The sequence below is a fragment of the Mustela lutreola genome, chromosome 4 (assembly GCF_030435805.1).
Source record: "Mustela lutreola isolate mMusLut2 chromosome 4, mMusLut2.pri, whole genome shotgun sequence".
Lineage (NCBI taxonomy): Eukaryota > Metazoa > Chordata > Mammalia > Carnivora > Mustelidae > Mustela > Mustela lutreola.
The window spans coordinates 65160541-65183363 of NC_081293.1; the positions used below are offsets into that span (position 1 = coordinate 65160541).

Consider the following 22823-nt stretch of genomic DNA (forward strand, 5'->3'; position numbering starts at 1 on the left):
TTCCAGGGTAACCAAACCAGCCTTTGCTCCTTCACCAACAGCCACCTAAATTATGACTAGTCCAGAGTTAATTAAGTCTCATAGGATGAAGAGCCCTTTGGACATAGGAAGGTGAATGCCGGGGTCCAAGCGTTGTGGAATCGGGAATGTAAATTGCACTCTGTGTTGAACCCAGACTAACCCCATCTCCCACACCTAGGCCTCTGGTGTTAAAGACACTTTTGACCATGGTTGTTGTTTCTGCACGTGTTTTCAGAGCGGGCTAACCCCACTGCATGTGGCTGCACATTACGATAATCAGAAAGTGGCCCTCCTGCTTTTGGACCAAGGAGCTTCACCTCACGCGGCCGCAAAGGTACCTGGGATTTGGCCTGCCCGGGGAGGCTGGCAGGCGGCGTCCGCCGGCCTCTGTCTGTCCATTCCTTTTGCTGCTCATGGGGCACCCTCCACCTTAGACATCACGGAAAAGTCACAGACATAGAAGGGCCTCCAGAACTCTGTGCCTTCAGCTATTTCGTCAGTAATGTGGTAGATGCTCAATAAATACTCACTTGCCAGTTGATTTTCCTTAAAAATCCAGGACATCCTGGGGCCTGTGGATGAAAAGAAGTTGAGGTACTCTTCAGTCAGATTAAAAACATCAGCACGGCCTGAGGGAATAAGAAAGTCTGAGTTGTCAAAGTTATAAAAATATGCCTTATATTTTCCTGGCCGTGAAACATTGCCTCCAAGTTGTTTATTTCTGTTTAATAAAATAGGTTGGGAGTTTTATCTATTTTTATTAATCCTAAGGGGAATCTTTATTCCTCTTGTTAGAGCATTTTTGACTAGTAGACAACCTACATTTCTCAGAAAAGAGCTATGTATGGTGTGTGGCTTACTAATTAGCCATACATGCTGATTTGGGAGGCAAATCATGAAGAAGAGTTTACTTAAAGATAGGTTAATCGAGTGCTGTTGGTTTAATAGGCTCTCTGTTGTCGAGCAGACGACTGTGATCTGAGAAAACTGGAATGATGCTGCTACATAATGCTGTCCAGTGCTTTCCCTAAAACGCTGCTCTTGAAGGAACTTTTAGCATTTTTAAGCTTTTTATGTTTTGGGGGTTTTTTGACTTTGCCTTTTTGGGGCATCTTTAGAGCCCTCTTTTAACCTTAGTGTTTCAATCTAATGGATTGTGATCAAATCTGAATGGGGCTGTTCCAGAATGCTTTGGAGACTTTAAAAGAGAAGGTTTTTAGGTACCTTCTTTTAGGGAGTAGGTTAACTTTGACAGTTATTTCTCCAACTCTTCACCAATATGTCTTAATGATCTCCTGTCCCATCCTCTCCAGAATTGTACCCGGTGAGGTCTAGAATTCAGAATCATACCCCTAAATTTGCTTTTCATCTAAATGTGGCTTCCCCCCATAGTTTCTGATCCTGACAAACATTTTTCCCCATCATAAAGCCATGCCTTGACTTCTGGTAAAGACTTAATCTTCAAAAAAAAAGAGAGAAAGAAAGAAAGAATAGCATTATTCCCAAGAGCCAAAAGGAATGGAATTATCCATTGAAGAATGAATGGGTAAATAAAATGTGGTGTATACATACAGTGGAATATTATTCAGCCTTAAGAAGGAAGGAAATTCTGGGCCAGGCTGCAGCACTGAATGAGCCTCAAAGACACGGTCCTGAGGAGAATAAACCAGTCATGCAGAAGGACAAGTATTGTTTGATTTCAGTCATGTAGAGACAGAAAGTAGAATGTTGGTTGCCGGGGACTGAAGGGAAGAAGAAACGGGGAGTTGGTATTTAATGGATAGCATTTCGGTCTGAAGACGAACGGTGGTAATGCTTGGAAAACTATGTGAAATGTACTTAATGCCATTGACTGTGCACTTAAAAGTGGTGACAGTGGTAGGTTTTATGTAATGTATATTTTATCCCAATGTAAAATATGAAAAAAATTACAATGTAACTTAATGATTATTTCATTTTAATATATTTTAATATCCTTCTGAACCCGGACCACTTTTATTATATTATTAAAAAAACAAAAAACAAAAAAAAACATGTTCTTGGTGGTCAATCCGTCAATAATTAATAGGCAAACAATTCAGTGCTCGCATGAGAGTGATAACTTTGACACCACTTGTGCCAGGCAGTTTAAGATTGACAAGATTCATAAAGTAGTACATGAAGCAAAATGTGTGCAGTCCACCCTTCCATCCATCCATTCTGTCTTTCAGTCCACAAATAACTCTGAAATAGGTCAGTAGTTGGTGTATTTCCCATTGGGCTCCTGCTTTGTATTTGCCAAACAAGCCTCCATGTTTGCATGTCTGCAGAACATCTTTAACAGAGAGTGGCAAAGAGCTCTAACGGCCCTTTAGCCTTAGGCGGAGCTCTGCCCTGTGTCCACCCACTTTCCTCGGCAGCGATTCTTGTCAGGAGCTTCTTCTGGGCGTTGAGCCTGAGCAAAGCCTGTTCTATCAGGTAGGATTGGCTTCATCGACTGGAAGATACTGGTTTAAATGGATGTGGCTCTATTTTTCTCAGCAGTCTGGAGATGGGCAGTTGTTGATGTTGGTTCAGTGTTTCCAGAGTCTTAAGGAAAGTTTCAGGTGATTTTTTTCTTTTTCTTTTTTCTTTTTTTTCTTTTTTCGACTTTTCTTTGAGAGATTGTTGTTGCCTAGATTGCCAGGCCCTCTTTTAAGCCATAAACTAGAAAGAAAGTTGGACTACAGGGCATTCTCAGAAGCTCCAGCCAGCCCTTTCTCCTTACCTCCCATTGGCCACCTCTTCCTGCAAGGGAAGCTGGGAAATGTAGTTTTTCAGCTCGGCATGGTGCCAAGGCGCTTTTGTTAAGGAAGGAGGGAGACTGATACAGGGTCAGCAAATAGCCTCCCATACCCCAGGGAAGCTTTAGCATTTCTGAATCTGGTAGAGGTGCAGAAGGAGGAACAAAGTCTCAGTAAGGCCTGATTTGAGCTGAGAGTCTGACAGTAATGACTGCAGTGTGAACTCTTCCTCCATTCATGTGCTTGGTCCTTAGGGTATGTGACATTTTGTTGCCTTTTCTTCTCTTTTGTAGAGTTGCCAACATATTTTCTTACACACACGAGTTTAGAAACACAATGTGATCTTGTAATGGGAGAGGTAGAAAGGTGCTGGAAAAGGAGATCAGCTTCTGTAATCCATTTTAGCCGGATCTATTTCCTGAGGCAGGACCCTGTACTAGAAGGAGGATTGGCATGAATTCAGGCATAACCTGGGCACCTGTGGAAGGGATAGTGAGCCATAGCTTGTTATTTGTCATATCTCTCTTCTGTAAAATGTGTAATGTATCTATTGATGTGGAACTGTAGAGATGGTGAAAATTCTTAGAAAAAATATGAAGCATCATATAAATATATTACTTTGGGTAAAATAAAATTACATTTCCTTTTGTTTTCATCTTGAAATGCAAAAGCACACTTGGCAAGCATTTTATCCTCTATATCAAGAGGAAAAAATATCTAAGATGATTCTGTAGTTGGATCTCTATTTTATTTCTTTTCTGATAAATGTACCTGTCCCCTTTAGCATGACAGGTAAGAATCATTTGGCTTTCCAGAAATTAGAAAGCACTTAGGAAATTTAGAAAATTTCTTATAGGTCTCAAGGTGAACTTTTTGTTTATTATTTGAAACACAGTTTAAGTCGTTCTGAGATGAACTTCCCCTTCTAAAATAATACCATCAGTTGTTTCCCCCTTGCTTTATACTTTACTTTGTAGCTCAGGTATGGAGCTCAGAATAAAACCCTCAGTAGTAATGAATAGCTTGTCTGAAATCAGCATGCATTACAGAAATGCCAGAGCTTCCCTTGATTAGTGTTCTTTAGTGCCTAGGATTTTGGGGTGGAATTAAAAGTAATCAAGATGATTAACACCTCTCAGAGGACACTGACCTGCCTTCAATTTTTGAAAAGTGGCTAATGTGAAGGTTATGTCCATGCAAAAGCAAACAGAAATAAGGTGCTCAGTAAGAAGCTAAACTCAGACTATCTTGCTGTCACCACTCTGTTTAGCCAGTGTTAGACATATTGACTAATCAGATGTCCTATTTTAGCACTGTTTGGTGAATTTTGTCTTCTAGGCAGGGGTGGGGATGGGAGGGAAACAGACCTCCCCCTCCTGTCACTCGCTGTAGAGTTGGGCTCAGTCCATAGCTCTTCATTTGGCTCTGAAGGCAATTTCTTTAGGGTGTGTCTGTGCAGAGGGACAAAGGCTTCCCAGGTCAGCTGGGGTTTCCAGATGGCACTAAGTCCAAACTAAAAATAGGGATGTAAAATCTTCTACCCTGGCCCATCCCATTTGGCAGAGGGTGGTTTCAGAAGAGTCTGGAAGTGGCATTTCCACTCACATGGTTTGATATCCAACAGCTTAAATCCTCTACAATTGATTAGAAGAAGAGCGTCTGTCAAGTAAGAAACACTGTTCTCCTAGGACATGTTAGTGACTTAAAATATGAGGGTTGATTACAGTAGGCTAGCCTGTGAGTGGTTCAGCAGTCCCCAGTGTCCTCTGTGTTGATTCTGACCCATCTGTATTGCTTGGAAAGAGTGCGACTGATAGTTGTCTAGATTTGGATCATTTTCCCAAGTATAAATCCACAAATTCTTTTTTTCTCTCTAAGCCTTCTTTTCTATAAAAAAAGTCATTCTAACTTTTCATTGGCATATTTTATAATATTTTATATTATATATAGTCATGCCCAAGTCAAAATACAATCTTGCGTTTCTCTTAAATGACTGTAAGGCAGGACAGGGTCCCCTCCCTAGCACAGGGGACCTTTCTTTCTCAGAGCAAAGGGCTCTGAAGGACCCTGAAACACAGCTAATTAACAGTTTACCGAAGAAATTTAGGTCACCACTACCTTAAGCACCAAGGGTCAGCCAAGATGAGGATCCCAGAATGTTCCAAAAGTTCTAGTAAGTCTGACTCACATTCTGAGGATTCACCAGTCACCATGAGGCATTAATAGAGATACAAAGACAGATATGACACAATACCTGCCCTCAACAAATTTGTGTTTTAGTAAGAGGAAACAAGTGTGGAAAAGAAAGAGCACCACTAAATATCTCCAAGACTTTGATTAGAGTCAGTCAGGCTCAGTGGGTGTTAGAAGGGGAAGGAGGAGGTGAAACACTTCATGAGAACATGACCCTTAGCTGAAGCTTTGGCTGGAAAATGCTGGCCCTGAGGACCTGGTGGGGGATAAACATTCTTGATAGAGGGAGGCAAAAAACAGAAACATGAGCCGTATCTTATTTGGGAAGCCAGTTCAGCCGAAGCATAACATAGAAACTAGGGTTTCGTAAAGGAGGCAATCAAAGGGGCTATGAGAGGTGGTGCAGTCGATGAAGCATCCAACTCTTGATCTCAGCTCAGGTCTTGGTCTCAGGGTCATGAGTTTGAGCCCTGCATTGGGAGCCTGCTCAAAAAGAAATAATAATAAAACAAAAGGGTTATGAGAGTAGATAATAGCATCTGGACTACCATGAACATTAGGTTTTCAGCTTGTTAGCAACAAATAACTATTATGGATATTTTAAAGACAGGATAACAGCTCTGAACATGCCCATACTGTTTGTTGTTTCCTACTTGGGTTTCTTCTTAGTATCAAATTAAATAAAGCAAGTAATTATTGAGCACCTACCAACATGGTAGGAAAGAACTCTATATTCCTTTTGTAAAAACCAGTGGCACTCTGTTTCTCTTGCATTAAACTGTCTGCAGTATAATTTCCAGATTCAGGAATGTGGGGGATGAGCGCAATACTTTAATGGCACAGCTCGATTTATCAGGTTGCTTTACAGGATTCCAAATTTTTAAACCATCGAAGAAAATCACTAGAAAGGGAAGCATGCTATTTGAGAGTGCACTGTACGCATTTTTATCTCTTTCCTGGGCATGTGACCAAGTGATTTGTGTTGACAGAATGGTTATACGCCACTGCACATCGCTGCCAAAAAGAACCAGATGGACATAGCGACGACTCTGCTGGAATATGGTGCTGATGCAAATGCGGTTACCCGGCAAGGCATTGCTTCCGTCCATCTTGCAGCTCAGGAAGGACACGTGGACATGGTGTCCCTGCTCCTCGGCAGAAATGCTAACGTGAACCTGAGCAATAAGGTAACCTTCCTTTTTCTCTACAAAGCCTATACAGTAGAACCTTACCTGTCGGAAAGGTCACTAAGAAGCATGAAGAATCCAATTGATCTTTAAAGAATAATATCGCACAAGGATGTTTGCCAAAATATTTATTATAGCAAAAACTTTAAGAAAATATGGTTAAGCAGTAAAAGAATGGTAAATCAATAATTGGAAAGTCTTGGGATTGAATAACACAGAGCCCTAAAAATGAAGTCCACAAAGTTTTTCTGAATTCTATGAAATTTTGTAAGAATGTTAATTCAAAGAGCAACATTGCTGCCATACCAGAACCTAGCAAATAGTAAGTTGTAAATTGCATCTGTTGACTTAGTCTGCAAACATTTTGGGGGCACCTGCTCCTTGCCTGTCCTGGTTTTAAGTCAGAGATTACAGATATTGGAAATAGTGCTTCCTTCAGAGAGTTCATTAACAGAAATTAAGACTAGCTATTTTATTCACAGATTAGAAAAGTTGTCAGTCTTTATGTGTGAATTGGCAATTTCAAGGAATGCATGAAGCCTCTGTTCCCCAAATTTTTCAAACTCCCCTGCCTTCATAGTTGACATTCTGAATCTTTGTGAAGAATTTTGTGAAGCAAAACAAAAGTCCAGCCCACAATTGGCCAGAGACATGTTAATGAAGCTACAACCTCTCAGTGCATATGCAGAGTTTGCTGAACTGTTTATCAATACCTAAGTCTGAGATCTGCTCAAAATACAGAACAGATGTTTCTTTCTTCCCTTCAGATATCAGGAAAGCCTGCAAGAGTGCCCCCAAATTCTTGATAATCCAGACTCCCTAGCTTCTTCTCTACCACTGGTGATGACACAACCGTAGCTTAGATATTGGAGTAGAGTTTCAAGATAGCAAGAGTTTTATGATGACAAATAAAAAGTAACTTATTTTTTCCCCCAGTATGTGGCCTGTGTTTTGGAATCACAAAAGCTTTAAATCTCCTGGGTGTGAATCCTAAACCTCACTCTTACTTGATTGGACAGGTTGTATGACCTCGCTGAGCTCCGGTTTTGTCCTCTTGTAAATGAAGACAAAATATTTACCTCACAGAGATGTCATAAAGATTAACTGGGATAACATTCAGCACTTTCTTCTTCAGCAGAAAAAGAATAGGTCTCTTAATTTTGGACTTCTCACAGTTTGGGGAAAAGCTTATTCTGCATGAATCTGAGTTCCCAAGGTTGTAAATTAACACATCCTGTAGCTGAAAAGACATACATGAGAGAACAGGGAAACCTTTTTTTCAGTTTCAGTGTCTTGAAAATCCTTTGTGATCATTGCAGAGCAAACACATTTTTTCATATTTCTCCGGTATGACAGTTTGATTTTTTCATAGCTTTCTTTTTAAACATTCCTTTTAGGAGAGCATGTCTCTGCACTAATAAGAATCACAGGACAATTTCAAATAGTCATTAGCAGGATTTTTTTTTGGAGCTTTTGAGTTTTGAGTGTTGGAATACTATCAACTTGTTTTAATGAGGTAGAAGACCTGGTCTTCTCCATTTGAAGTACATTCTGTCATCCACTGAGTTTATTTTAAGAGCCCAGAATACTATAGCTCACTAATTCTCTCAGAGACAATGTAGGCCTTAAGAATTGGTTCATAGGTAAATGTTTAGATTTGATACCAAAGTTCAGTATGACTTGATTTTCCCCTTAAAATCCTCCAGTCTAAATAAATAAATAAAATACTCCAGTCAGCTAGTTGCAGCGTATATCCAGCCTTAGAATCATAGAAATTTTTAGACTGGAAATACTTCAGCATTTCTCAGCGTTTGCTTTGGGAGACTGGACATCAGCGAGGGAATTCTAAGGTCCACGTGACGTGGGTAACCAAGGCAACCTGCACCTTGTTGGTCACCTTCCTGAAAAAACGTGACATCAGCAGAAAACCTCCCAGGGAAGTTTTAAAAAGTGGATCAGGTGGCTTCCCAATAGCGCACTGTGTTCAGGAACATTCAGGAACGTCACAGCACCTAGAAATGACCTAATGGGAAGGCATTTGTAAATCTTTGCTTCCTTTCTCCGTTGCCATGTTCTCTATAAAGTATTAAATAAGCCTTGAAGTGAAAACAGAACACGAGGAGAACTTCATTATGCAACAAGGAGCTCAGAAAATTCTCTGTCAATTTTTCCTGAACTGCCCAAGTTTTAAACACCTGCCCATCCCAACTCCCACTCAACACTAGACTCCATGCCTTTGCTAAAAAATAAATATTAAAAGAGATGTAGCTTTTGTGAAAATTGATGTTGAACCAAACACTTCATTGTTTTCACTTTGTTCCTTTCTTATTATTGATCCCCAGCGTTTCCTGGTCACTTTAAGGAAAAGAGGCCAATGAACCCCAATTACTGATGAAGTGTTAGCATTTGATTTGATTTGCTTTTCCTTTTGATGTTCCTACCTACCTTCCCGCTTGGATTTTGCAGACCACAAGTAGTTCCATTCCTTTGTCCCGCTAATGGAATATTGAACAGGCCTGTTGATATTCTGAGTTGGTGGTGGTCTCTTGTTCCAAGTAAATGCCATTTTTTAAAATGAGCAATGGTTGAAACCTTATAAAAGGTTAGCAGGTAGCTTCAGAAGTCAAATGGGATTGTTTTAACCATCACACTATTTTTAAAAAATCTTCTCAATGGAAATCATGAAGATAAACAAAAGTTTTTATTTATCCTATTTTACCTAAAGGTGATTGCTCTTTCTTCTGATTTAATTATTTAGTAGATCCTAGTATGGGCTGGATGGTAGACACTGGTTATGTGAAGATTAAAGGTACAGCTTTGCCTCAACAGGCTCATAGTGGTGTGAGGAAGACAGACAAGAAAACAGAATTTCAATGCAGGGTTATGATGCTCTTAATAGAGGTGAGCACATAGAAGGCATGCACATAAATGGAACAATGAGCCCTTTGAGAGGCGAGGAAGGAGAGAGAAGCCCAGAGAGCTGTGAGTGCCTCCGTGCCACAGATAGAGTGGGGGGCTCATGGGGCAGCGTGAACACAGACCAGGGGACGCGAGAGAATAGAGCACGTGCCAGAAGACATCCCTAAACTTTGCTGAGAACCACTCAGTAAAGAATCTTCAGAAGTTTTGGAAAGTCTTTAACTTAGAATAGGTGACCATGATACTTTGACAAAATATTATGGCTAAAAATATTTGTTGCCTCTAAAATAGAACATGAATGGGGTAGGGGATGGGGGGAACTAGGGGTGGGGATTGAGGAGCGGCCTTGTCATGACGAGAACCACCTGATGCGTGGAAATGTTGAATCAGTATCTTGTGCACCTGAAACTATAGAACACTGTGTGTTAGCTAACTGGAAGTAAAATAAAAACTTAATAAATCAATGAAGTAGAATAGGGGACATGACTTTCAGATTATGTCACTGTTTGCGTGATACTGGTTTTGGCCCCAGCTTATTTTTCTTGGATTTCAGTCAAATGTATCAGCCCTCCTTTCCATATTTTCTCTTTTTTTTTTTTCAGTTTGAGTGGGCTTCCTCCCTAATCCTGTAAACATTATTAAGAACTCGAGAGCAAGTGACTTCCTGAGTCCTGGGATCAGTCATATGGAAGGGCAGCCCCTGACTAAATAACGTTCAGCATCTCGAGGGCTCTGTGCCCTTGCTGCTGCTGCATCTGATACACTCTTGTCTTCTGACAATAGGACAGCTGAGGCTCTCACTGCATGGTTGCTGCAGGTGGAGACAGAGGCCTCCAGGACACAGAGATTCACTTCTGTGCTCATATTAGGGGAAGGAAATCAATCTGGAAGCACTAACACCAAGTTTCTTTCTCTTAAGTATTATTCATGAAAAGACACTTTAACAGCAACAGAGGATTTTTAAAACAGAGTATAGTCTTGGCGATTATTTCCTTGGCCATTGGAACAGCCAGGTAGTCTGTTTATTCTATGGTAGACTCGGTTTCAAATATTCAGTCTCAGTAAACACATACGCCATCTAAATGACCTGGAAATTCTCAGGAGATAGCACTCATTTTTGCATTTCCTACCCAGAAGCAACATACAGAATGTATTTATAAGCTTTGGGTATTAATATTTGATGGGGAAAATGCAATCATCACATATTCATTTATCATATTTAATTTAAAACTAATAATGTTAACATATTTTTGTCATATTTAATTTACAACTAATTTTTCTTTTAATGATTTCTGTTAATGCCAGCACCAGTGATAATGTCTTGAAATTCCTGCATAATTTTGCAAAAAAAAGTCTCCAGTGAGGGGGTTAGTAAATACGTATTTACTTACTTATTTTTTAAGTCTAGTTGACATACAGTCTTACATTGGTTTCAGGTGTGCAACTTAGTGATTTGACACCTTTATCCATTGTGCTGTGTTCACTACAAGTGTAGTGAACTTGTCCATCTCCGTCCCGACACATCACTTGGACAGTATCATCGCTCTGTCCCCATGACTTACCCACTCCATAACTGGAAGCCTGTACCTCCCCCTCGCCTTCCCCCATGTCATCTATCCCTCCATCCCCCTTCCTTCTGGCGATCAGCAGTCGGTTTTCTGTATTTACAGGCCTGATTCTGCTTTTCATTTGTTCATTTAAATTTTTTTTCTCCTTTGTGGAAGTATCTTAAGGCAAATCCCAGACATTATATCATTTTATGTCATTTTTTTTTAAAAAAAGACTCTAGTTTTAAAAAATGAACACTGAAGTATGTAGTAAGAAAATGATATAATGTCTGGGATTTGCCTTCAAATGCTTGCACAAAGAAAAGAATGAACAGGAAGTAGGGCTGGATGAAGCAAATGTAGGAAAACCTTGATAAGTGCTGAGTTTGTGATGAGGACACAAGGTTCCGGCCACCCCTCCACTGCTGAGGGTGTGTGAAATTTTTCATGAAGCCTGCAGGTTACAGTTTTGGCCCGATGCTAATAGGTAAGCTTATCCTGCAGAATTTTTTAGCATGCAAATTCTAGATATCCTCTCCCAGAACTCCTAAATTGTTGCTCGAACATGCCTGTGTGTGCCACACTCCACTCTCTAAGATGACTGTACTTTGACTCTTTCACAGAATGGCCTGACCCCGCTGCACTTGGCTGCTCAAGAAGATAGAGTGAATGTGGCCGAAGTCCTCGTAAACCAAGGGGCAAACGTGGATGCCCAGACAAAGGTATACAAAAAGAATGTGCTCCTATAAAGTGTCACTTAGTGACTCCTATATGGAAACAGAAAATTTGATAGGGGCGGTTAGGGGGAAGACAGATTTTCCATCCTATCTCTTATACATCATATTTCAAACATGCATCTGTGCAAGGGACACTGAAGTCTCTGGTGACAGTGTCCCAGATGCTTTTGTCTTTGGTGGCGTAGGCTCTTTATCCTAGCTGCCTGTAGATGCCCATCTGTGTTAGTACTGTTGATGTTACAACAGATCTGTCCTTTAAGGGCAGGGTGTAAAATCTTGTTCCTTTCTTGGCTTTTGTGACTGACTTAATGCATACAGAGAAATTTATCAGTGATTTGTAACCTTTGACTTTCTTCGGATATAGTCCATAAAAAAAGGATAAAGTAAGTTTTATTCAATTATTATTCAGTCGCTAAATTCCTTATGGCGTGTGTGGTTGTGAGCATCTCTCTCTCTCAGACAAATAGCTCTCTTCAAAAAGAAAAAGAAATACTGGTTAATATCCTATAATGCCACAATTTCAAACTCAGATAAGAAAAATGGATGTTTTGTGTCTTCATCTTATGAGATAGACTTCATATTAATCTCTTTTCTCTGAGGATTTTCTTTTGGTACTTCATAGCAAACTTGTTTTATTTACTCGAAAATAGAACTCCCGTTTCTTTCTGTGTGTCATATTTTTGACACAAAAACGAATGCTTATTAAATACTGTGCATGCAACATCTTGGGTATCCTATGGATCGATTCTGAGGTTATTGATACTGAAGATATTAACAAATATAGAAGTATCACTAGGAATTCACCAAGTAAAAAGGTATTCAGACATCAAAGTCAGACTGGACTTACCGGATAAACACAGAGGGAGCAGCCCGAGTAGACTACACCCCTGGGACATTCATTGTTCGGCTCTCAGGGCTGTGGCTCCACCACCCATACTGTGTCCCTGTTGAGAAGGAGCTGCCTGAAGGAGATCTGACCAGGCACGATCCTTTCTGTGCTTTAAACTCTGTGTTAAAATGGTAAAGCAAGTGCCATCGTCCCTGGCCAGGTAGAACGGGGAAAGTGAGGTAGGTAGTTCCCTTTCTGGAATTTCTGTGCCCTTGCGGTCTCCATGGCCTCACTCTGTAGCCAGAATGCTCAGCAGTACCTTCACTCTATTTCCTCCCCATTTAAAAAAAAAAAAAAAAAAAATCTCATTGTCCTTAGCCTTGACTGCTTCCCTGGGTAGCTGAGTATTTAGCGGTAAAGGCCCCAGTAGCAGCTGAGTAGTTTCTTGTTACTTTCCATTTTGAAAATAAAAGCATTTTTAATTCTGAAAAAAGAATCAGACTACGGGCACCTGGGAGGCTCAGTTGGTTGAGAGTCTGACTCTTGATTTTGGCTCAGATCGTGGTCTCAGGGTTGTGGGATTGAGCCCTGCATCAGGCTTTGTGCTAGAGCCTCCTTAAGATTCTCTCTTTGTCTCTCGCTCATGCGCGCTCTCTCCAAAAAAAAACAAAAACAAACAAACAAAAAAAACCAGACTGAATTTAGATTTATCTTCTTATTCCTTATTTTATTAAAGGTAAATATATTCACCTTGTATTGTTTCATTTACACACACGAACACAGACTTAAACACTTTTTTTTGTTATCTTTCCCTTTATAGATTAAAAATTCTAGGAGTCCTAAACAGGGTTAAGTATCTTGGTATGCCTCTGTCCCTGCACATCCGAGGCGTACCCCGTCATTCAGTCAGGAAGTGTGGCAGCGGTCCTCCAGGGCATGTTGGGAGGCAGGACATGGCACTGTGAGCCTTCTTGCACACAGGTCCCCTGGGCTTAAGAGTCTTGGGCCTCTACCAGCGTTTCCTCCTAACTCAGCCCACCTCAGGTCAGGTTCAGTAATCGTTTTAGTCCTTGGTGTAGTATTTATGAAGCGTGTTCCCTTTCCTGCCCTTGACAAGTGATGCACTTTGCAAGGTACCGGCCTCTTAACAAATTCTTTTCTCTTTCTTTCTTGTCTCAGCAAAGATCATAGCACCCAAAAAACTGAGGCTGTGATTGTCCCCTTGTTGAGAAGAGCAGAAGGGCAAGAGATGGGTTTTGGGGCTTGTTTTCTAATCTTGTGAATAAGGAATTTATTATGTTCTATGAACTTGCAGATTCTTACTGGTGAAGATGATCTCTGAGCAGCCTACAGGTGTAATATGTGGTACTGTCCAATTCATTGGCTTAAATTGAAGCATAGCAATCATGAGAACATTGAGAACTCTTCTCTGTTTTGGGGAAAAGACCAGAAAATCCTGTTAAAAGCTTTCCCAGCCTTCCCACTGGCTTGCTGATCATCTACACCTCCGACTCTGTATTTGAGTTTTGCTGAATCAGATCAGACTTAATTGTCCTGCTGGCCACAGGGTTTAATATTCAGTGTGATTCCACTGAAATAAAGCTACTCCTTTTGGTTTTTAAAAGGTTAATTTAGACACCCAAAATACATTGATTCTCAGTGGTACTGATTACAAATTAATAGTTAAGTTGTATTTCTTTACACGTGTGTAAAATAATAAAAAAAATTCGATACTCATTTTACATTCATTTTTAGAGCTCCTGCTAGTTTCCAAATTCTTAACAGGGTGATTTATTCCTTTGCCTCATAGTACTTAGAGTCTAGAAAGGAAGATATGTGACAATAAAAATAATAAAATAATGTAATAATAGCAAAGTATATTACCCATCTTCTCTGTGTCAGGTATTGAATGCTTTACCTTTATTAATTGGTTTAATTCTTACAACACCCCTAGAAGGTGGTGAAGTTGGTATCCCCATTTTACCGATCAGGAAATGGAGGCACAGAAAGTAGTTACTTGTACAAGGTCACACAGTGAATTGGTACAAAATCTGACTTTGACCCCATATATAAATAAATAATTTTAAGAAATATTGGCATGAACTAAATTATTTTACAAAGGTGGGGAGTGTAGAAGGGAGGTATAACTGGTTCAGTCTTGCAGAAACAAGAGAAAATGGTGGGGGGCATGCTAGAAAACTAAGATTTCAGAGAGCCTTAATGTGCCAGACTGAGCAAGTTCAGCTTTTCATTCTGTTTGCACTGGGAAGCCTTGGAAGGTTTTAAACAGAAGCATCATAAGGTCAGACATCCAGTTTAGAAAGATCCCAGGAGACAGTGCAGAGACCGAGTCGGTCAAAGGAGATTGGATCAGGGGCCGTTGAAGGCTACTGCCAAGGTCCAGGCGGAGAACAAAGAGGGCTTTCATTTAAGGGCAGATGGGAAATTGGTGAACAAGAGAGAAATTGGAGAAATACTACTTAAAGAAGTATGAACAATAAGACATGAGTAGAAGTGAGAAATTCAGAGGCATCAAAGGACGGGAGCCCTGTGACTGGGCGAGCACAGGTACCATTCAAGGAGACTGGAAATAAAGGAGAGAAGCTAGCTGGGAAAAGAAGATCAAGAGTCCCGTATTGGGTGTGTTGTATATCAGATGATCTAGGGGCTGTCCAGGTGGAAAAATCCAGTAAATGACTAAAGTTTTGGCTCTAGGGTATAGAATGGAGGTCTGGACTATAGATCCTGATTTGTTAGTTGTCAGAATGGTTGTGTTAAGTGATGCTGGGAATGCAGATGTGACCATTGAGAAACAGCGAGGAGGAAACCAAAGCCCAGCCCCCTGGGATCAATATTTTTAAGTGGATGAAGGAGGTAGAAGCAGGCCTAACGACGCGTTTAAGGCGATCAATCAGGAAAGAGTATGACATGGACGCCAGGTCATGAACCAGGAGGGTGCATCGGGTAAGAGAAGTACTAAAGCTTGTCACTGGGTTGGCACGGGGGTGATTAGAAAGTAGGTCCCCCGGAATATGGGAGGAAGGGGGTGGGGAAGGAAGAGTGAGTGAAGATGCCTTCTTTCAAGAAGCTTCGCTTTGGAAGAATCTAGACCTAGAAAAAGAAACAAATATTTGGAAGAGGTGTTTTTGTTCTCTAAGATTGGAAATATGTAAATGTATTTGTCCACTGAGAGGAAGGGGCCGGGAGAAAGAGAAGAGGTTAAATTACAAGACGCATCAGAATTGGGATAAGCCACACTAGAGAGAGAGATGGCAATTTACTTATTTTTCTCCTATCATTTTGAAAATATTGGGGTGCCTGGGTGGCTCAGTGGGTTAAGCCTCTGCCTTCAGCTCAGGTCATGATCTCAGGGTCCTGGGATCGAGCCCCGCGTCGGGCTCTCTGCTCTGCAGGGAGTCTACTTCCTCCCCTCTCTCTCTGCCTACTTGTGATCTCTCTCTCTCTGCCAAATAAATATAATTTTTAAAAAAAGAAAATATTCATTCACTTTGACTCTTCTGTAATATCTGAGATATTTGCTTGTTTTTCTCCCCCAGTTTATTCCCCCATTAATTTTGGAGGTAAACAATAAAACAAAAAACTACAGGGGAAATGTTCAACTTTCTTTTCTCTTTTAGTATGTTGAGATTTTCGACTATACCGCCTTTAAGAAACTAAGTCCAGAGAGTTTATTCTCTAGGGGAGAATTCCTGTTTGCTATGAAATGCACTTTTAAAATTTCAATTAGTTATACCAAACTAAAATTTTGCAAAAGTTATTTGAGAGAATATCTTATAATTTTGTATCGATCTTTACCTGCCTCATTATCAAGTACTATTTCATATAACCTGTGACAATAGAAAGATGTTCCTTAAAGCGATAGCATCAATATATAAAAATAACAAAAAGTTGTTTACCTGAAATAAATAAAATCAAGGAGTAGTCGTAGCTATGAGTGGGTGTGTTCACTGAGGAAAACTATGCTAAGTGCAAGGAAAGCCAAGGATCGACTCCTAGAGGACAAGAGATTTTAGGAGGTTGGGAGTAAGTATGGATTTCCTACTCCCTCTCTCTCAAACCATTTGTGTGGGGATGTGCTTAACTATAACCCAATAAGATATGGTCTTGTGGCAGCATAGAGCAGAAACACCAGCCTGATTACTCCCTCTGCACCTGTTAGCTCTTTCTACACAAATACAGCCTTTCAGTATTGCCTAAAGGAGAAGACAAACCCCACTCGTAAGGACGGTCTAAGTAGACAACAGTGGAAAAGAGGCAGAGAATGCTCAGATACCGGAACTGTGATTATTTCCTAGCCACTCCAGAAAGAATAGTTGGTCTTTCCAAAATCGATTGCTGCTAGTTGGAAAGAATTTCTCAAATCACATCTCTTTGAGCATATATGTGCAAGGTGCCATTTCATGTGGGAATTTTCTAGCCTTCAATGAATGGAAGAGCCCAAATTTCATTTCTCTAACTGCCAGCTAAATCTTCTTGGCTATGCACATGTATTTTTTAATAAAATACTTTAATGCTTGTGGAACAGCAAGAAGACCAGTGTCCTCGAGTGCAACAAGCAAGGAAGAGATTAGTAGGAATGAGCTCAGAGAATTAATGCATAGGGGGTATAGAGAAGGGACCAGATAGGACTGGTCGCATAGTCCATGATAATGACTTAGGGTTTAACTAGGAATGGGATGGAAAGCTACGAGGATAAGTAGAAACTGTGCTTTAAGATTCTTCACACAATTCAATTTCTTTAAAAAATCTAATTAGTATACTTAGCGCAACAAACAGCCTTTTGAGACTGTTGCATCATTGCTTAATTAGGCACACTGACTAAAAACCTGAAAAGTTTCTTTTTTAAATTTTTATTTCTTTTTCATTTTTTTAAAGGTTTTATTTATTTGCCAGAGAAAGAGAGATAACACAAGCAGAGGGAGAAGCAGGGAGAAGCAGGCCCCCACTGAGCAGGGATCCCAAGACCCTGGGATCATGACCTGGGCCAAAGGCAGAAGCTTAACCACCTGAGCCGCTCAGGCACCCCTAAAAATCTGAGAAGTTTCTTAATATTTAGATTTCAAAAATATTTTCTCTATGTTTTTAGCTGGGGATTAATCCTCTACCATGAAATTTAGGAATAATGTTACTTCAGTTAAGCTACATGTACTGAGAACCGATTGGAGAAAACTGTTTTCGTGCCTCTTCCACTAAGCAGCATTCTGATTCCTAATGCAATATCCTGAGTCCTTAGTATCAAGAAAGAAGCCTGCAAAGTTTGGTCAGTCAGTTCTGGTTACCAAGCCAGGATCTCCTTCACCACACGTTGAGCAGCTTCAGGGACCATAAAAGTCAGACTCACGTACACGGTTATGGCGAGCTGTAGCAGTGGGCATCCGGGCAGCACTGACTGGTTTGCGGGACAGCATCTGACCAGAGTAAAGTTCTTTAGGGCAGCACATCCTGGTGAGATGTCTTCACCTTCCACCATCAGTTGTGGTCTGGGCACACTCTTTTCAAATTCAGATATAACCCATTTGCGGGCATGTCTTAATCGGTTTGAGTAGCTATGGCAAGCATACCACAGTTCTGCACAGTTCTGAAGGTTGGGATTTCCTAGATTAAAATGCCAGCAGATTCCTTGTCTGGTGAGGGACCTCATGCTGGTTTGCACATGGCCACCTTGTGCCTTCTTATTGTACCTTCACATGGCAGAGAGCAGAGAGGAGAGACAAGCTGTCTCCTATCTCTTCCTATAAGGACACTAATCCCATTAATGGGGGGTTTCATCTAATTGCCTATGACCTAATTACCTCCCAAAGACCTCATCTCCAAATACCAGCACACTGGGGACTGGGGTTTCAGAATGGGAATCTGGGGAGGAACAAACATTCTGTCTATAGGATAGAGTCACCATAAAGATACAATAGTGCATAATATATGAGATACAGACCCTTGAAAACATGGATTCCCCTTTGCCCTCCACACACTGAGAATGAAAATGTTTTTAAAACTCAGTCTTCTCCCTTTTGTCAGTATTGTGCTGCTGGTGTCCTCATAAAGAGAAATTCATTGTCAATGCTGAAATTGCATGGTGCTGTCTGTTACAATGTGGCCCTCTAGAAAAGTATCTGGAATATCCTTATTTTAAAAAGTAATTATACACACATATATATGTATATAATTATATATATGGAAGATATATTTTTAATGGATACAATTTATAGTTCCTCAGGGGTCAGTGGATATTAATTTGCTTAGCATCTTACTGTCTTGTCTGAATCAGCTGGTTTCAAATTATGATACCCTAGCTATGTAAGCAGGAGACTTTTAACTCCAGCATGAGTATTGGATCAAGTTCAGACATCTCCGACCTCTTGAACTGCCACCAGCCTCTTCCGCTTTAGTGTTTCTGACTTCCATCTCCGTCATGTGTTCTGACAATCTATTACCTGGCATTATCATTTAACCACTTCATGGTTTTTTTCTACCACCATTTTATGCTTTTAGAGAATAGAATGTTCAATAAATCCTAGTCCGCATCTCTCCACAGATCATTCTTTCTGTCCCTCGACAAGAAGCCACTGAATCACTCTGCCCAGCTGTTGACTGTGCCATGTTTCCTTCCTACCTTGAAAAGTTGCTGTGAGGAGTGCCTGGGTGGCTCAATCGCTAAGCGTCTGTCTTCAGCTCAGGTCTTGAGGTCCTTGGCTCAAGCCCTGTGTCAGACTCCCTGCTTGGCAGGGAGCCTGCTTCTCCCTCTCCCACTCCCCTGCTTGTGTTCCCTCTCTAACTATCTCTCTCTCTCTGTGTCAGATAGATAAATAATATCTTTAAAAAAAAGAAAAAAAAAGTTTGTGTAAGAATAAATTGAGCTGATGCAGAAGAGAACACTTTGGGACATTGAATAACTCCTTACATGTGACATGGTATTATTTTTTATATCAAACACTAGCTCTCAGAAATATCAAGGGCATTGTATATATATGTAGGGGGGAAAAAAACTATGCCAGCTCAAACAGACAGGTTAAATAATACTTTTGCTTCTATTTAGGATAGCTGTTTCTGAAAATATACTTATGAGATTTCTTTTCTGAAAAATGTAATTACAGATGGGATATACACCTTTACATGTAGGCTGCCACTATGGAAACATCAAGATTGTTAATTTCCTGCTCCAGCATTCTGCAAAAGTTAATGCCAAAACAAAGGTAAACTCTTTTCTTCTTCGTATCCACCACCAAAGTCATTGATTTTGTGTCCAAGGAAGCAAGAGTCATTTCTTCCATCTTCCTTCTGCAGAATGGGTATACGCCGTTACATCAAGCTGCTCAGCAGGGACACACGCATATAATAAATGTCTTGCTTCAGAACAATGCTTCCCCCAACGAACTCACTGTGGTAAGAGTGAAGGGAAGGGAAAGGCTAAGGGAAGAGGGAAGAGATGGACCTGGATGCTAGAATCTTCTTATATTTTTCTTCATGCACCAATGTCGCTGTTCTACTTTCATTAATAGGTATAAATGGAATATTCAGTAGAATTCAAGCCAAGGGACAGTAGCTATATTGTGAGCTGTCAAGAGAGATGTGATTAGTGTTTCACACTTAAAAACTACAAATCCTGGGGTGCCTGGGTGGCTCAGTTGTTCAGCGTCTGTCTTTGGCTCAGGTCATGATCCTGGGTTCCTGGGATCGAGCCCTGCATCAGGCTCCCTGCTCGATGGGGAGACTGCCTCTCCCTCTCCCACTCCCCCTGCTTGTGTGCACTCTCTCAGTCTCTCAAATAAATAAATAAAATCTTTAAAAAAATAAAATGAAATAAAACACTACAAATCCCCTGCCACCTAGTAGGAAATACATATAGAAACAAAACAAAACAAAAAAAACTTGTTTGTCTCCTTGATGACTTAGAATGTTAAAAAGCCTCTTGGCTTCCATAGGTAGCAGCCAAGTGTCTTCTGTGTGAGGGGGAACAGGTTAGATGGGTTTTGTGCAAGGTACGTCTAATGAAGTAGTGTTTTGTGTAGGACAGTGGGTGGGACCAATGAGACACTCACCCTCTGTTTAATATGGATGAAACGTGTGGGAACACACAGTCACCAAGACACGGGGAATGACTTCTTAATTCCTTGTCCTCCTTTCCCTCTTGCCAGAATGGGAACACCGCCCTGGCCATTGCCCGGAGGCTTGGCTACATCTCAGTGGTCGACACCCTGAAGGTAGTGACTGAGGAAACCATGACCACGACTGTAAGTAGCAGACGCCGGACCTCGTCACCCTGAGTGCCTGCGCTCACGCTGTTGATTTTCCGGGGCCTTTGGGAGATAAACCCACTTTCCTCCCATTCACAGACTAAGCACCGTGTGTCCAAATGCTGTCACCTCATTGCCGACAGCCAGCATAGCCACTCTCATTTCTGATATTGAGATGCTAAACACTAAAAAATACCTTCTTAAAAGCTGCATTAGTAGCTATGGAGTGTTTTGTTCCATAGAAGGCTAAATGTATGCACTTATTTGTTTTGCTATAAAAACATTTTAATGAACTGGAGGCAGAAATATTTTAACATCCACCTGTGGCAATGGGAGGAAGTGGAAGATAAGATGGTTCTTTGAAATGTCATAACTCACAAATGATAATGGATACACTGTTGTCATTATTGTAAATGTGTTTTTTACAGTGTCAAAATAAGACTTCAGAGAGAGGATCAGAATGGGTTTTTGTCACCACTCTCACTGCTCTTCCGTTCAGCTATTGGAATTTTCGTAGGAAAAACAATAGGATGTTTTGTTAAAATTATAAATAAATCTTTACCAGGAGGCCTCATTGCGTCAGATACATTTTTACAAGCTTGCAGCCTCTAGGATAAGTCATTTCTTATTAGCACCATCTGGAGCCTTTGAACTGCTGTGGGGTTTGGTAACCGTGGAATCATGAGCAGATATTGCACCATATCAGAGGCTTACTGGAGTTACTCCTAACTCCGTGACTCAACACACATGCCTGAGATTGGCTCTGGACTCTGGAACACTGGGCATTATCAGCTGTGCCTCCTTTTCTCATCCACCACCTTCTGGCATGAAGGGAGGCATAGTTAGCATCTGCAAACAGTTTGTATACACAGTGCTTCGTATTTTTTTAAAAAATGGATTGAGGGCTTCTGTAGCAATCTACTGGTTGAGTTATTTAGCAATGTACAGGCTTTAAAGCTAAAAACAAACAAACAAAATACCAAAAAAAACCCAAAACAAAAGCAAAACAAAACAAAAAAATAACCTGTTGATTGCAAGAGAGAAATTATGCAATTTGCAGAAAAGAAAGCAGTAGCTTTAATGGGCTAGGGCAATGGTTATCAACCAGGGCATGTTTCTAACTTCAAGGTATAGTTTGTATAGAGATAAACTACTACACATTGCTTTTATGTATACTGCTTGAGTACTTCATGATTTTAAAATCTGTTATTAAGTTCTTGAGAAAAGAGTTTAAACAAATAATATTTATTGACCTTAATCTTATAGATATTCCATCTAGTTTTTTTCTAGAGTGGGAAAAAAAAGAGGAAGAAGAACAAGATATTAAACAGTGGTGAAGTGTCACAATGCCATAAAAGATTTGAAATCACTGCAGTAAATATGTAAAACCTATATAATCATTCAAAATATAAATCTTGCTCATGTTTTTTGAAGATTTTATTTATTTATTTGTCAAAGAGAGAGAGAGTATGAGCAGTCGGAGAGACAGGCAGAGGTAGAAGCAGCTTCTCTGCTGAACAGGGAGCCCAATGTGGGACTTGATCCCAGGACCCTGGTCGTAAGACTCTGAGCCGAAGACAGACACTTAGCCAACGGAGCCACCAGGCATCCCTATAAATCTTGCCTATTGAATATAAATTATTTTCTCACTCATTGGGAAAGTTTAGAATGTTTCTTGAATATCAAAAATGCTTGAAGAGGGGCGCCTGGCTGGCTCAGGTGGTAGAGTGTTTGACTCTTGACCTCAAGGTTATGGGGTCAAACCCCATATGGGATGTAGAGATTCTTAAAAACAAACAAAATAACAAAAAAACAAAAACTTGACGAGAAAATAAAGTTAAAGGCAGAGGAGTTAAAGTTATAGCCTGAGAAGGGTTCCAAGGCCTGGTCTAGGTGAAGGACAGAAGGAGTATAGGAGTCAGGCCATATCCCTTAATGTCATCAGCTGAGTTTTTCTGTGAGAGAGAAAAGATAGGACTCATGCTAACAGAAAGATCCAGTTTGCCTAATGAGGTACATCAGGCTTTTACCAAATGAGTGCTCCACAGAGGTGAGAGTAGAGTCTATTGGAATCCCTAAAACTTAGTCCAGCACTGTGGTATTTGAGACCTTATTTTCACCCCAGACACCACCTTATCATCTGTGTGGTAGCAGTTACGTGTTACCGGGCATGGATGAAGGCTGACAGAGTTCAGGGTGGAGTCTGTGATCTTGAGCTCCCTGACTGCAGTGCGGTCTGCACAGCAGGTGGGTCTCTGCGGGGCCCCTTGCTGGAGTCCCAGCAGCCCGTGAGTTCATAAGCAGATACTGGTTTTTCAAAAACCCTAAAAAGATTCATCCTCCCTGTGAGTACAGTGTTTGACAAGGCAATTCTGA

At 40.6% G+C, this 22823-nt stretch overlaps 1 protein-coding gene across 8 annotated transcripts in view; it reads left to right on the plus strand.

Annotated features, from left to right (window-relative positions):
- The window catches only part of ANK3 (ankyrin 3), a 675561-nt gene that overhangs the window by 527553 nt on the left and 125185 nt on the right, over positions 1 to 22823 (plus strand). For all 8 annotated transcript variants that reach the window (XM_059170184.1, XM_059170185.1, XM_059170186.1 and 5 more), the window contains 6 exons: positions 257 to 355; positions 5966 to 6163; positions 11253 to 11351; positions 19308 to 19406; positions 19498 to 19596; positions 20349 to 20444. In XM_059170184.1, the coding sequence (XP_059026167.1) occupies positions 257 to 355; positions 5966 to 6163; positions 11253 to 11351; positions 19308 to 19406; positions 19498 to 19596; positions 20349 to 20444 (690 nt within the window). The remainder of the gene's footprint in view (positions 1 to 256; positions 356 to 5965; positions 6164 to 11252; positions 11352 to 19307; positions 19407 to 19497; positions 19597 to 20348; positions 20445 to 22823) is intronic.